The 14,902-nt window shown below is 46.1% G+C and overlaps 1 protein-coding gene across 2 annotated transcripts in view; it reads left to right on the forward strand.

Annotated features, from left to right (window-relative positions):
• Nucleotides 1-14,902, forward strand: part of LOC138673069 (amine oxidase [flavin-containing] B-like) — a 160,905-nt gene that overhangs the window by 40,847 nt on the left and 105,156 nt on the right. Inside the window, exon 3 of one of the 2 annotated variants that reach the window (XM_069761650.1) lies at nt 2,916-3,053. In XM_069761650.1, coding sequence (XP_069617751.1) covers nt 2,916-3,053 — 138 coding nt within the window. Of the gene's footprint in view, nt 1-2,915; nt 3,054-14,902 lie in introns of those variants that run through there. The other variant, XM_069761651.1, reaches the window with a different exon arrangement.

Consider the following 14,902-nt stretch of genomic DNA (forward strand, 5'->3'; position numbering starts at 1 on the left):
AAAAAACGTGGTAAATCCGCCATAAATACGCAGCGGTTTAGCACTGCGGATTTATCAAATCCGCAGCGGAAAAATCTGCAGAGGACCAGAATACGTGTGCACATACCGAAACCCTAACGCTAGCCCTAACCCTACCCCTAGCCCTAGCCCTAACCCTACCCCTAGCCCTACCCCTAGCCCTAACCTTACCCCTAACCCTAACCCTAACCCTACCCCTAAGCCTACCCCTACCCCTACCCCTAACCCTACCCCTAACCCTATCCCTATTCTAACATTAGTGGAAAAAAAAAATCTTTATTTTTTATTGTCCCTACCTATGGGGGTGACAAAGGGGGGGGGTCATTTATTATTTTTTTTATTTTGATCACTGAGATATAATCTATCTCAGTGATCAAAATGCACTTTGGAACGAATCTGCCGGCCGGCAGATTCGGCGGGCGCACTGCGCATGCGCCCGCCATTTTGGAAGATGGCGGCGCCCGGGGAGAAGATGGACGGACCCCGGCAGGATCGGTAAGTATGATGGGGTGGGGGGGAGCACGGAGGGGGATCGGAGTATGGGGGGTGGATCGGAGCGCGAGAGGGGTGGAACGGAGCACGGGGGGTGGAACGGTGCATGGGGGGGTGGAACGGAGCACGGGGGGGTGGATCGGAGTGCAGGGGGGGTGATTGGAGCACGGGGAGGGTGATTGGAGCACGGGGGGAGCGGACAAAAGCACGGGGGGAGCCGGAGCACAGGATGGAGGGGAGCCGGAGCAGTGTACCGGCCAGATCGGAGGGCTGGGGGGGGGCAATCGGTGGGGTGGGGGCACATTATTGTTTCCAGCCATGGCCGATGATATTGCAGCATCGGCCATGGCTGGATTGTAATATTTCACCAGTTATAATAGGTGAAATATTACAAATCGCTCTGATTGGCAGTTTCACTTTCAACAGCCAATCAGAGCGATCGTAGCCACGGGGGGGGGGGGGGGGGGTGAAGCCACCCCACCTGGGCTAAACTACCACTCCCCCTGTCCCTGCAGATCAGGTGAAATGGGAGTTAACCCTTTCACCTGGCCTGCAGGGACGCGATCTTTCCATGACGCATATGCTGCGTCATGGGTCGGAATGGCACCGACTTTCATGACGCAGCGTATGCGTCAAAGGTCGGGAAGGGGTTAAAAAATGTATTTATTTCCATTATCCCATTAGGGCTAGGGCTAAAGTTCGGGTTAGGGTTGGGGCTAAAGTTAGTGTTAGGGCTGGGGATAAAGTTAGGATTACGGTTAAGATTAGGGTTAGGGTTGGGATTAGGGTTAGGGTTTGGATTAGAGTAAGAGGTGTGTTGGGGTTAGGAGTTAGAATTGTGGGATTTCCACTGTTTAGGCACATCAGGGGCTCTCCAAACGCGACATGCCTCCTGATTTAAATTCCATCCAATTCTGCATTGAAAAAGTCAAATGGTGCTTCTTCCTTTCTAAGCTCTGCCCAAACAGTGGTTTACCCCACATATGGGGTATCAGCGCACTCAGGACAAATTGCACAAGAAGTTTTGGGGTTCAATTTCTCCTGTTACCCTTGGGAAAATAAAAAATTTTAAAAGATTTTTTATTTTTATCACTCTACATTTTAAATTCTGTGAAGCACTTGGGGGCTCAAAGTGCTCAACACACACCTAGATACGTTCCTTAGGGGGTCTACTTTCCAAAATGGTGTCACTAGTGGAGGGTTTCTACTGTTTAGACACATCAGGGGCTCTCCAAATGTGACATGTCGTCCGATCTCAATTCCAGCCAATTTTGCTTTGAAAAGTCAAACGGCACTCCTTCCCTTCCGAGCTCTGCTATGAGCCCATACAGTGGTTTACCCCCACATATGGGGTATCAGTGTACTCAGGACAAATTGTACAATAACTTTTGGCATCCAATTTATCCTGTTACCCTTGGTAAAATAAAACAAATTGTATCTGAAGTAATTTTTTTGTGAAAAAAGTTAAATGTTATTTTTTTTAAACATTCCAAAAATTCCTGTGAAGCACCTGAAGGGTTAATAAACTTTTTGAATGTGGTTTTGAGCACCCTGGGAAGTGCAGTTTTTAGAATGGTGTCATTTTGGGGTATTTTCTATCATATAGACCCCTCAAACTGACTTCAAATGTGATTTGGTCCCTAAAAAAAATGGTGTTATAAAAATGAGAAATCGCTGGTGAAATTTTAACCCTTATAACTTCCTAACAAAAGGTATATGAAGAAAGGTATTCAGAGCAAAGAGCTTGAGACCAACAACTCTCTCCTTCACAAGTATAATATTTATTTACAGTAATGTACGATACACCTTGTATTCCCATCTCTACCTTTCATAGCAAGTCCACAGGATAAATCGTGAATAAATAGCAGTTGCTGGTGTCGCCAACGAGACTTGCATCAATTTTTAGAAATGGGCACTGACGCGCACCACGGTCACTTGAGAGGCGGTAGGCATTTTAATTTCTGGCTAACTCCATTAATTTGTATAGGAATTCCTAATAATTTCTACTGACAGAAGCGATTGACAGGACCCAGTTCTTAAGATACAAGAGGATCCTATTGGTGTGGTCTGCAATTACCATACTTTTATGGAATATATTGTGAATATGCCATAATTCTCTGAAAAAAACAAAAAACAAATAAGGGGTGAATTCACATGTTGCACATTTGTCGAATTAATATCTGTTATTGACTCATCTGAGCTGGATCTGCAAAAATCAAAATTCAGATGAATGGAACGGATTTTCAGATTCACGTCTGCTCTAATTTGCTGTATGTGAATACATCCATACTTGTTTTACATGCTGAAAAATATTATTAAACAATCCCATATATGAACATACCTTTGTGTGATAAATTATGAGTTTGCTAAAGTAAACTTTACTATTTTATCCTCTTTTTTTTAAGAACAAGGAAGTTCAATATGTGGACGTTGGAGGTGCTTATGTGGGACCGGCACAAAATCGTTTATTACGGATGGCAAAAGAACTCGGCGTGGAGACGTATAAAGTATATTTAAATGGTCATCTCCTTCAGCATACAAAAGTAAGACAAGCAATGGCAATAAGTATCATTGTATAATGTTATCATATTCATAACAAGCGGACATTGGAAAAGAGGTGCTTTGCATCTTAGCATATTCAACTCATGGGTTATAATTGTAAGCAAGCAGTTAGGTAGTTACTTTTGTCTTTATACACGCATGATATTATGCAGGCATGAACATATTGTAAGATCCAATTTAATGTTTAGTGCTTTCCATAGACATTGCTCAGGTCCTAAATTATCAGGGGCCCAAGCCCTAAAGTGTGTGTCTCCCCATATGACCATCCCATCATTTAAAAGAGGATCCATATGTAAGTACAGTACACCACTGTTGCTAACCAAAAATACACTATACAAATACCAATATGATCAAAATTACTAACACAAAAGGTCAAAATAATATGGCTACACAACGTCCCCTACCATTACCACTACACAGTGAATCTAATACAGATCACATGCTTTTCCAGTCTTTCTATCTAGTTCAGACTTCTTCTTCCAGCCACGAAGAGATGCAGAGATTACTACAAAGACACATTTGACTTTTCACATTTCCAGCACTGTCCCCATCTAGTCCCAACCTAATAAAACCTCCCCAGTCTGTGTGCACCTGCAGCATGGAACAGTTATCCCAATATTTAAAAAATTGTGTCCCCCAAAAAATTAAATGGTGTCCTATAGAAAGTTTTAATGCCCCTACTGTACTACCTAGAAAGTAATAAGGCCTCGTATGCTCCTTTGAAGGATATATGCAAATTGCCTCTTCAGAGAAAAAGAGGACTCTATAGCGCCACCTGTTGGAAGTAGCGATCTTATAAGTCACAATCAACCCTTTAACGAGTCGTGCAATATGACTTAGGATAAAAGCCAAATCAATATCTCAATTTGCAGACACGGTGTTTCGGGCTGTTGGCCCTCGTCAGTGCGAAGCATGAGAACTAATTTGGCTAGGTGAGAGGCTCTGGACTGAGGTCTAAGGGGTAAGGTTTCTCCTTGTGGAGAGTGACATACCAGCTCTGGCTTGTCAAGGTAAGGAGGCTTGAAGAATATAATATCCCAAGTGCCCACTTCCAGCAACAAATACCCTTGAGTGTCCACTTAAAGTTAGCAATGCCCCCCTGAAAAAATAATGGAACCAGAATGCCCCAATCCAAAATAATAATGCCCCATTTACATCAAATAATGTCCTCTTAGTTCCCACACAGCTCTGTATATACAGTATGATGGCCCTACTGCTTCCTATAAACAATATAACGGCCCCAAAGCTACTTATTATACATTGAGCATCCCAGAGTTCCCTGTTTATAGTAAAATCACTACAGAGATGCCTATATACAATATGATGCCCCAACAGCTCCCTATATATAGTATTATGTCATAACTGCCCCACTATATATAGTATGAAGCTCTACAGTTTCCTATATATAGTATGAAGGTGCCCAAAGCTCCCCACAAATAGTATGATGTCTCAGCAATCCCCTATATATAATACTAGCTGAAGAGCCCGGCGTTGCCTGGGCATAGTAAATATCTGTGGTTAGTTATAGCACCTCACTTCTCTTATTTTCCCATCACGCCTCTCATTTTCCCAATCACATCTTTCATTTTCCCCCTCACATCTCTCATTTTCTCCCTCACATCTCTCATTTTCTCCCTCACTCCTCTCATTCCCCCCTAACACTTGTCATTTCAACCTCACATCTGTCATTTTCTGATCACTCCATTATTTTTCCTCACTCCTCTCATTTTGCACTCACACCTTTTCATTTTCACCTCACACCTCTCATTTTCACCTCATCACCTCAGTATATACATGTTTGTCATCTCCCTTATATATAGTATACATCTGTATGTCATCTCCTGTATATAGTATATACCTGTATGTCATCTCCCCTGTATATATTATATACCTGCTGTGTGTCATCTCCCCTATATATAGTATATACCTGAATGTCATCTCCTTCTATATATAGTATATACCTGTATGTCATCTCCTCCTGTATATAGTATATACCTGTGTGTCATCTGTTGTGAATTCTGTGGCTGAGTTCACTTCTGTGGTCACAAGTGGTATTGCAGTCTCTGGGCTTCCTCCCTCAGGTGTTTTGGTGAGCTCGTTGGCTGCCTTGCTATTTAGCTCCACCTGAGTCTGTCTTCCTTGCTCCTTGTCAATGTTCCAGTGTTGGATCTGAGCTACTGCATCTTTCCTTGGGCCTGCTGCTCTGCTAGATAAGTGCTTCTAGTTTGTTTTCTGTTTTTTCTGTCCAGCTTGTTATTATCTTTTGCTGGAAGCTCTGAGAAGCAAAGGGGTGCACCGCCGTGCTGTTAGTTCGGCACGGTGGGTCTTTTTGCCCCTTTGCGTGGTTTTCGTTTTAGGGTTTTTTGTAGACTGCATAGTTCTCTTTGCTATCCTCGCTCTGTCTAGAATATCGGGCCTCACTTTGCTGAATCTATTTCATTCCTACGTTTGTCTTTTCATCTTGCTAACAGTCATTATATGTGGGGGGCTGCCTATTCCTTTGGGGTATTTCTCTGAGGTAAGTCAGGCTTGTATTTCTATCTTCAGGCTAGTCAGCTCCTCAGGCAGTGCCGAGTTGCATAGGTAGTTGATAGGCGCAATCCACTGCTGCTTCCAGTTGTGTGAGGATAGATCAGGTACTGCAGTCTACAGAGATTCCACGTCTCAGAGCTCGTCCTATTGTTTTGGGTTATTGCCAGATCTCTGTATGTGCGCTGATTACTGCACGCTGTGTTGCCTGATTGCCAGCCATAACAGTACAAGGAGCCATTCAATGATTTCCAATAGAGGGAAAAAAGAAATCCTGACATCATTTTTTTTTCTTAGCTCTGTCTTCAGTCTTTTTTTTCCCCTAGACATTAGAGTGCTTCAGGACACAGCTGTGGACATGGATATTCAGGCTCTGTGCTCCTCAATGGATAATCTCGTTGTAAATGTACAAAAGATTCAAGATACTATTGATCAGAAATCGATGCTAGAACCAAGAATTCCGATTCCTGATTTGTTTTTTGGTGACAGAACTAAGTTCCTGAGCTTCAGAAATAATTGTAAGCTATTTTTGGCCTTGAAACCTCATTCTTCTGGTAATCCTATTCAACAGGTTTTGATTATTATTTCTTTTTTGCGCGGCGACCCACAGGACTGGGCGTTTTCTCTTGCATCAGGAGATTCTGCATTGAGTAATGTTGATGCATTTTTCCAGGCGCTGGGATTGCTTTACGATGAGCCTAATTCAGTGGATCAAGCTGAGAAAAATCTGCTGGCTTTATGCCAGGGTCAGGATGATGTAGAAGTATATTGTCAGAAATTTAGAAAATGGTCAGTACTCACTCTGTGGAATGAATCTGCACTAGCGGCTTTGTTCAGAAAGGGTCTCTCTGAAGCTCTTAAGGATGTAATGGTGGGATTTCCTATGCCTGCTGGTTTGAATGAGTCTATGTCCTTGGCCATTCAGATCGGTCGTCGCTTGCGCGAGCGTAAATCTGTGCACCATCTGGCGGTATTGTCTGAGAGTAAGCCTGAGCCTATGCAGTGCGACAGGACTATGACTAAAGTAGAACGGCACGAACACAGACGTCTGAACAGACTGTGTTTCTATTGTGGTGATTCTACTCATGCTATTTCTAATTGTCCTAAACGCACTAGGCGGTTCGATAGCTCTGCCGTTATTGGTACTGTACAGTCCAAATTCCTTTTGTCCATTACCTTAATGTGCTCTTTGTCATCATATTCTGTCATGGCGTTTGTGGATTCAGGCGCTGCCCTGAATCTGATGGATTTGGATTATGCTAAACGTTGTGGATTTTTCTTGGAGCCTTTGCGGTGTCCTATTCCGTTGAGAGGAATTGATGCTACACCTCTGGCCAAGAATAAGCCTCAGTACTGGGCCCAGCTGACCATGTGCATGGCTCCTGCACATCAGGAAGTTATTCGCTTTTTGGTACTGCATAATTTGCATGATGTGGTCGTGTTGGGGTTGCCATGGCTACAAACCCATAATCCAGTATTGGATTGGAACTCTATGTCGGTAACCAGCTGGGGTTGTCAGGGAGTACATGGTGATGTTCCATTTTTGTCTATTTCGTCATCCATTCCTTCTGACATCCCAGAGTTCTTGTCGGACTTTCAGGATGTATTTGAAGAGTCCAAGTCTGATGCCCTTCCTCCGCATAGGAATTGTGATTGTGCTATCGATTTGATTCCTGGTAGTAAATTCCCTAAGGGTCGTTTATTTAATTTGTCCGTACCTGAACACACCGCTATGCGCAGTTATGTGAAGGAGTCCCTGGAGAAGGGACATATTCGCCCATCGTCGTCACCATTGGGAGCAGGGTTCTTTTTTGTAGCCAAGAAGGATGGTTCGCTAAGACCGTGTATTGATTACCGCCTTCTTAATAAGATCACTGTTAAGTTTCAGTATCCCTTGCCATTGATTTCTGACTTGTTTGCTCGGATTAAGGGGGCTAGTTGGTTTACTAAGATTGATCTTCGTGGTGCGTATAATCTGGTGAGAATCAGGCAGGGAGATGAATGGAAAACGGCATTTAATACGCCCGAGGGTCATTTTGAGTATCTGGTGATGCCGTTCGGACTTGCCAATGCTCCATCTGTTTTTCAGTCTTTTATGCATGACATTTTCCGTGAGTATCTGGATAAATTCTTGATTGTTTACTTGGATGACATTTTGATCTTCTCAGATGATTGGGAGTCTCATGTGAAGCAAGTCAGAATGGTTTTCCAGGTACTGCGTGCTAATTCCTTGTTCGTGAAGGGATCAAAGTGTCTCTTCGGTGTGCAGAAAGTTTCATTTTTGGGGTTCATCTTTTCCCCTTCTACTATCGAGATGGATCCGGTTAAGGTTCAGGCCATCCAGGATTGGACTCAGCCGACATCTCTAAAAAGTTTGCAGAAATTCCTGGGCTTTGCTAATTTTTATCGTCGCTTCATCTGTAATTTTTCTAGCATTGCCAGACCATTGACCGATTTGACCAAGAAGGGTGCTGATTTGGTTAATTGGTCTTCTGCTGCCGTGGAAGCTTTTCAGGAGTTGAAGCGTCGTTTTTGCTGTGCCCCTGTGTTGTGTCAACCTGATGTTTCTCTTCCGTTCCAGGTCGAGGTTGATGCTTCTGAGATTGGTGCAGGGGCGGTTTTGTCACAGAGAGGTTCTGGTTGCTCAGTGTTCAAACCATGTGCTTTCTTTTCCAGGAAATTTTCTGCTGCTGAGCGTAATTATGATGTGGGCAACCGAGAGTTGCTGGCCATGAAGTGGGCATTCGAGGAGTGGCGTCATTGGCTTGAGGGTGCTAAGCATCGCGTGGTGGTTTTGACTGATCATAAGAACCTTACTTATCTTGAGTCTGCCAAGCGCTTGAATCCTAGACAGGCCCGTTGGTCGTTATTTTTTGCTCGTTTTGATTTTGCGATTTCATACCTTCCGGGCTCTAAAAATGTGAAGGCGGATGCTCTGTCTAGGAGTTTTGTGCCCGACTCTCCGGGGTTATCTGAGCCGGCGAGTATCCTCAAGGAAGGAGTCATTGTGTCTGCCATCTCCCCTGATTTGCGGAGAGTGTTGCAGAAATTTCAGGCTAATAAACCTGATCGTTGTCCGGCCGAGAAACTGTTCGTCCCTGATAGGTGGACTAGTAAAGTTATCTCTGAACTTCATTGTTCGGTGCTGGCCGGTCATCCAGGAATCTTTGGTACCAGGGAGTTGGTTGCTAGATCCTTCTGGTGGCCATCTCTGTCACGGGATGTGCGTGCTTTTGTGCAGTCCTGTGGAATTTGTGCTAGGGCTAAGCCCTGCTGTTCACGTGCCAGTGGGTTGCTTTTGCCCTTGCCGGTCCCGAAGAGGCCTTGGACACATATTTCGATGGATTTCATTTCTGACCTTCCCGTTTCTCAAAAGATGTCTGTCATTTGGGTGGTCTGTGATCGCTTTTCTAAAATGGTCCATCTGGTGCCCTTGGTTAAATTGCCTTCCTCCTCTGATTTGGTGCCTTTGTTCTTCCAGCATGTGGTTCGTTTACATGGCATTCCTGAGAATATTGTTTCTGACAGAGGTTCCCAGTTTGTCTCGAGGTTCTGGCGAGCCTTTTGTGGTAGGATGGGCATTGACCTATCTTTTTCCTCGGCCTTCCATCCTCAGACTAATGGCCAGACCGAACGAACCAATCAGACCTTGGAAACATATCTGAGATGTTTTGTTTCCGCTGACCAGGATGATTGGGTGTCATTTTTGCCGTTGGCTGAGTTCGCCCTTAATAATCGGGCCAGCTCGGCTACCTTGGTCTCTCCATTTTTCTGCAATTCTGGGTTCCATCCTCGTTTCTCTTCAGGACAGGTTGAGTCTTCGGACTGTCCTGGTGTGGATTATGTGGTGGACAGGTTGCAGCAGATCTGGACTCAGGTAGTGGACAATTTGACCTTGTCCCAGGAGAAGGCTCAGCTTTTCGCTAATCGCAGACGCCGTGTGGGACCCCGACTTCGTGTTGGGGATCTGGTTTGGTTATCTTCTCGTCATATACCTATGAAGGTTTCCTCTCCTAAATTTAAACCTCGTTTTATTGGTCCGTATAGGATTTCTGAGATTCTCAATCCGGTGTCTTTTCGTCTGACCCTCCCAGACTCCTTTTCCATACGTAATGTATTCCATAGGTCGTTGTTGAGGAGATACGTGGCACCTATGGTTCCATCTGTGGAGCCTCCTGCCCCTGTTTTGGTGGAGGGGGAATTGGAGTATATTGTGGAGAAGATTTTGGATTCTCGTGTCTCTAGACGGAAACTCCAGTATCTGGTCAAATGGAAGGGTTATGCTCAGGAAGATAATTCCTGGGTTTTTGCCTCTGATGTCCATGCCCCAGATCTTGTTTGTGCCTTTCATGTGGCTCATCCTGGTCGGCCTGGGGGTTCTGGTGAGGGTTCGGTGACCCCTCCTCAAGGGGGGGGTACTGTTGTGAATTCTGTGGCTGAGTTCACTTCTGTGGTCACAAGTGGTATTGCAGTCTCTGGGCTTCCTCCCTCAGGTGTTTTGGTGAGCTCGTTGGCTGCCTTGCTATTTAGCTCCACCTGAGTCTGTCTTCCTTGCTCCTTGTCAATGTTCCAGTGTTGGATCTGAGCTACTGCATCTTTCCTTGGGCCTGCTGCTCTGCTAGATAAGTGCTTCTAGTTTGTTTTCTGTTTTTTCTGTCCAGCTTGTTATTATCTTTTGCTGGAAGCTCTGAGAAGCAAAGGGGTGCACCGCCGTGCTGTTAGTTCGGCACGGTGGGTCTTTTTGCCCCTTTGCGTGGTTTTCGTTTTAGGGTTTTTTGTAGACTGCATAGTTCTCTTTGCTATCCTCGCTCTGTCTAGAATATCGGGCCTCACTTTGCTGAATCTATTTCATTCCTACGTTTGTCTTTTCATCTTGCTAACAGTCATTATATGTGGGGGGCTGCCTATTCCTTTGGGGTATTTCTCTGAGGTAAGTCAGGCTTGTATTTCTATCTTCAGGCTAGTCAGCTCCTCAGGCAGTGCCGAGTTGCATAGGTAGTTGATAGGCGCAATCCACTGCTGCTTCCAGTTGTGTGAGGATAGATCAGGTACTGCAGTCTACAGAGATTCCACGTCTCAGAGCTCGTCCTATTGTTTTGGGTTATTGCCAGATCTCTGTATGTGCGCTGATTACTGCACGCTGTGTTGCCTGATTGCCAGCCATAACAGTCATCTCCCCTGTATATAGTATATATCTGTGTGTCATCTCCTCCTGTATATAGTATATACCTGCATGTCATCTTTTATATATAGCATATACCTGTATGTCATCTCCTCCTGTATATAGTATATACCTGTAGGTCATCTGCTCCTGTATATAGTATATACCTGTGTGTCATCTCCTCCTGTATATAGTATATACATGTATGTCATCTCCTCCTGTATATATATGTACCTGTATGTCATCTCCTCCTCTATATAGTATATACCTGTGTGTCATCTCTCCTGTATATAGTATATATCTGTGTGTCATCTCCTCCTGTATTAGACCTCGTTCACACGTTATTTGCTCAGTATTTTTACCTCAGTATTTGTAAGCTAAATTGGCAGCCTGATAAATCCCCAGCCAACAGGAAGCCCTCCCCCTGGCAGTATATATTAGCTCACACATACACATAATAGACAGGTCATGTGACTGACAGCTGCCGTATTTCCTATATGGTACATTTGTTGTAGTTTGTCTGCTTATTAACCAGATTTTTATTTTTGAAGGATAAGACCAGACTTGTGTGTGTTTTAGGGCGAGTTTCGTTTGTCAAGTTGTGTGTGTTGAGTTGCGTGTGGCGACATGCATGTAGCGACTTTTGTGAGATGAGTTTTGTGTGGCAACATGCGTGTAGCAACTTTTTGTGTGTCGAGTTGCATGTGACAGGTTAGTGTAGCAACTTGTGTGCAGCAAGTTTTGCGCAATGCGAGTTTTGCGCCTGGCGAGTTTTGTGTGGTGCCTTTTGAGTATGTGCAAGTTTTGTGTGAGGCAAATTTTGCATGTGTTGCAACTTTTGTGCATGTGGCAATTTTTCCGCGTGTGCAAGTTTTGCGTGTGGCGAGTTTTCCATGAGGTGAGTTTTGCACTTGTGGCGAGTTTTGCAAGAGCCTAGTTTTTGCATGTGGCGAGTTCTGCGCGTGGCGAGTTTTGAGCGGCGACTTTTGTGTTTCGACTTTTATGTGGCGAGGTTGGAGAATGTGTGGTGAAATGTGTGCTGAGGGTGATATGTGTTCAAGCACGTGGTAGTGTGTGGCGCATTTTGTGTGTGTGTTCATATCCCCGTGTGTGGTGAGTATCCCATGTCGGGACCCCACCTTAGCAACTGTACGGTATATACTCTTTGGCGCCATCGCTCTCACTCTTTACGTCCCCCTTGTTCACATCTGGCAGCTGTCAATTTGCCTCCAACACTTTTCCTTTCATTTTTACCCATTATGTAGATAGGGGCAAAATTGTTTGGTGAATTGGAAAGCACGGGGTTAAAATTTCACCTCACAACATAGCCTATGACGCTCTCAGGGTCCAGACGTGTGACTGCAAAATTTTGTGGCTGTAGCTGCGACGCCTCCATCACTTTTCCTTTCACTTTTTCCCCATTATGTAGATAGGGGCAAAATAGTTTGGTGAATTGGAAAGCGCGGGGTTAAAATTTCACCTCACAACATAGCCTATGACGCTCTCAGGGTCCAGACGTGTGACTGTGCAAGATTTGGTGGCTGTAGTTTCGACGCCTCCAACACTTTTCCTTTCACCTTTTTCCCCATTATGTAGATAGGGGCAAAATTGTTTGGTGAATTGGAACACGCGGGGTTAAAATATCGCCTCACAACATAGCCTATGATGCTCTCGGGGTCCAGACATGTGACTTTGCAAAATTTTGTGGCTGTAGCTTCGACGCCTCCAACACTTTTCCTTTCACTTTTTTCCCCATTATGTAGATAGGGGCAAAATTGTTTGGTGAATTGGAACGCGCGGGGTTAAAATTTCGCCTCACAACATAGCCTATGACGCTCTCGGGGTCCAGACATGTGACTGTGCAAAATTTTGTGGCTGTAGCTTCGACGCCTCCAACACTTTTCCTTTCACTTTTTTCCCCATTATGTAGATAGGGGAAAAATTGTTTGGTGAATTGGAACGCGCGGGGTTAAAATTTCACCTCACAACATAGCCTATGACGCTCTCGGGGTCCAGACGTGTGACTGTGCAAAATTTTGTGGCTGTAGCTACGACGGTGCAGATGCCAATCCCGGACATACATACACACATACACACATACACACATTCAGCTTTATATATTAGATGATGGTCTCCACAAATCATTATTACAGATATTATGTCCCCCACAGAACCTTATATATAGTATGACGATCCCACAGCCCCTCTATATATAGTATCATGTCCCTATAGCTCAATATATGGAATATGATGGCCCCAAAGCCCCCTTATGATAGTCCACACAGTTCCTCTATATATAGTACTAGCTATTGAACGCCCGGGTGGCGAGCATTTATATTGGTATATTGTCTCCATCATGGTATGTGCTGCTCCATCCTGCGTCCCCATCCTGTCATGTGCTGCTCCATCCTGCGTCCCCATCCTGTCATGCGCTGCTCCATCCTGCGTTCCCATCCTGTCATGTGCTGCTCCATCCTGTGTCCCCATCCTGTCATGCGCTGCTCCATCCTGCGTTCCCTTTCCTGTCATGCGCTGCTCCCATCCTGCGTCCCCATCCTGTCATGCGCTGCTCCCATCCTGCGTCCCCATCCTGTGATGCGCTGCTCCCATCCTGTGATGCGCTGCTCCCATCCTGCGTCCCCATCCTGTCATGTGCTGCTCCATCCTGCGTCCCCATCCTGTCATGCGCTGCTCCATCATGCGTCCCCATCCTGTCATGCGCTGCTGCATCCTGCGTCCCCATCCTTATGTGCTGCTGCATCCTGCGTCCCCATCCTGTCATGCGCTGCTGCATCCTGCGTCCCCACCCTTATGTGCTGCTGCATCCTGCGTCCCCATCCTTATGTGCTGCTGCATCCTGTGTCCCCATCCTTATGTGCTGCTGCATCCTGCGTCCCCATCCTTATGTGCTGCTCCATCCTGCGTCCCCATCCTTATGTGCTGCTCCATCCTGCGTCCCCATCCTTATGTGCTGCTCCATCCTGCGTCCCCATACTGTTATGTGCTGCTCCATCCTGCGTCCCCATCCTTATTTGCTGCTCCATCCTGCGTCCCCCTCCTTATGTGCTGCTCCATCCTGCGTCCCCATCCTTATGTCCTGCTCCATCCTGCGTCCCCATACTGTTATGTGCTGCTCCATCCTGCGTCCCCATCCTTATGTGCTGCTCCATCCTGCGTCCCCATCCTTATGTGCTGCTCCATCCTGCGTCCCCATCCTTATGTCCTGCTCCATCCTGCGTCCCCATACTGTTATGTGCTGCTCCATCCTGCGTCCCCATCCTTATGTCCTGCTCCATCCTGCGTCCCCATACTGTTATGTGCTGCTCCATCCTGCGTCCCCATCCTTATGTCCTGCTCCATCCTGCGTCCCCATCCTTATGTGCTGCTGCATCCTGCGTCCCCATCCTTATGTGCTGCTCCATCCTGCATCCCCATCCTTATGTGCTGCTCTATCCTGCGTCCCCATACTGTTATGTGCTGCTCCATCCTGCGTCCCCATCCTTATGTGCTGCTCCATCCTGCGTCCCCATCCTTATGTGCTGCTCCATCCTGCGTCTCCATCCTTATGTGCTGCTCCATCCTGCGTCCCCATCCTTATGTCCTGCTCCATCCTGCGTCCCCATCCTTATGTCCTGCTCCATCCTGCGTCCCCATACTGTTATGTGCTGCTCCATCCTGCGTCCCCATCCTTATGTGCTGCTCCATCCTGCGCCCCCATCCTTATGTGCTGCTCCATCCTGCGTCCCCATCCTTATGTCCTGCTCCATCCTGCGTCCCCATACTGTTATGTGCTGCTCCATCCTGCGTCCCCATCCTTATGTGCTGCTGCATCCTGTGTCCCCATCCTTATGTGCTGCTCCATCCTGCGTCCCCATCCTTATGTGCTGCTGCATCCTGCGTCCCCATCCTTATGTCCTGCTCCATCCTGCGTCCCCATCCTTATGTGCTGCTGCATCCTGCGTCCCCATCCTTATGTGCTGCTCCATCCTGCGTCCCCATCCTTATGTGCTGCTCCATCCTGCGTCCCCATCCTTATGTGCTGCTCCATCCTGCGTCCCCATCCTTATGTCCTGCTCCATCCTGCGTCCCCATACTGTTATGTGCTGCTCCATCCTGCGTCCCCATTCTTATGTGCTGCTC

This window comes from Ranitomeya imitator, chromosome 3 (genome assembly GCF_032444005.1).
Source record: "Ranitomeya imitator isolate aRanImi1 chromosome 3, aRanImi1.pri, whole genome shotgun sequence".
Classification (NCBI taxonomy): domain Eukaryota; kingdom Metazoa; phylum Chordata; class Amphibia; order Anura; family Dendrobatidae; genus Ranitomeya; species Ranitomeya imitator.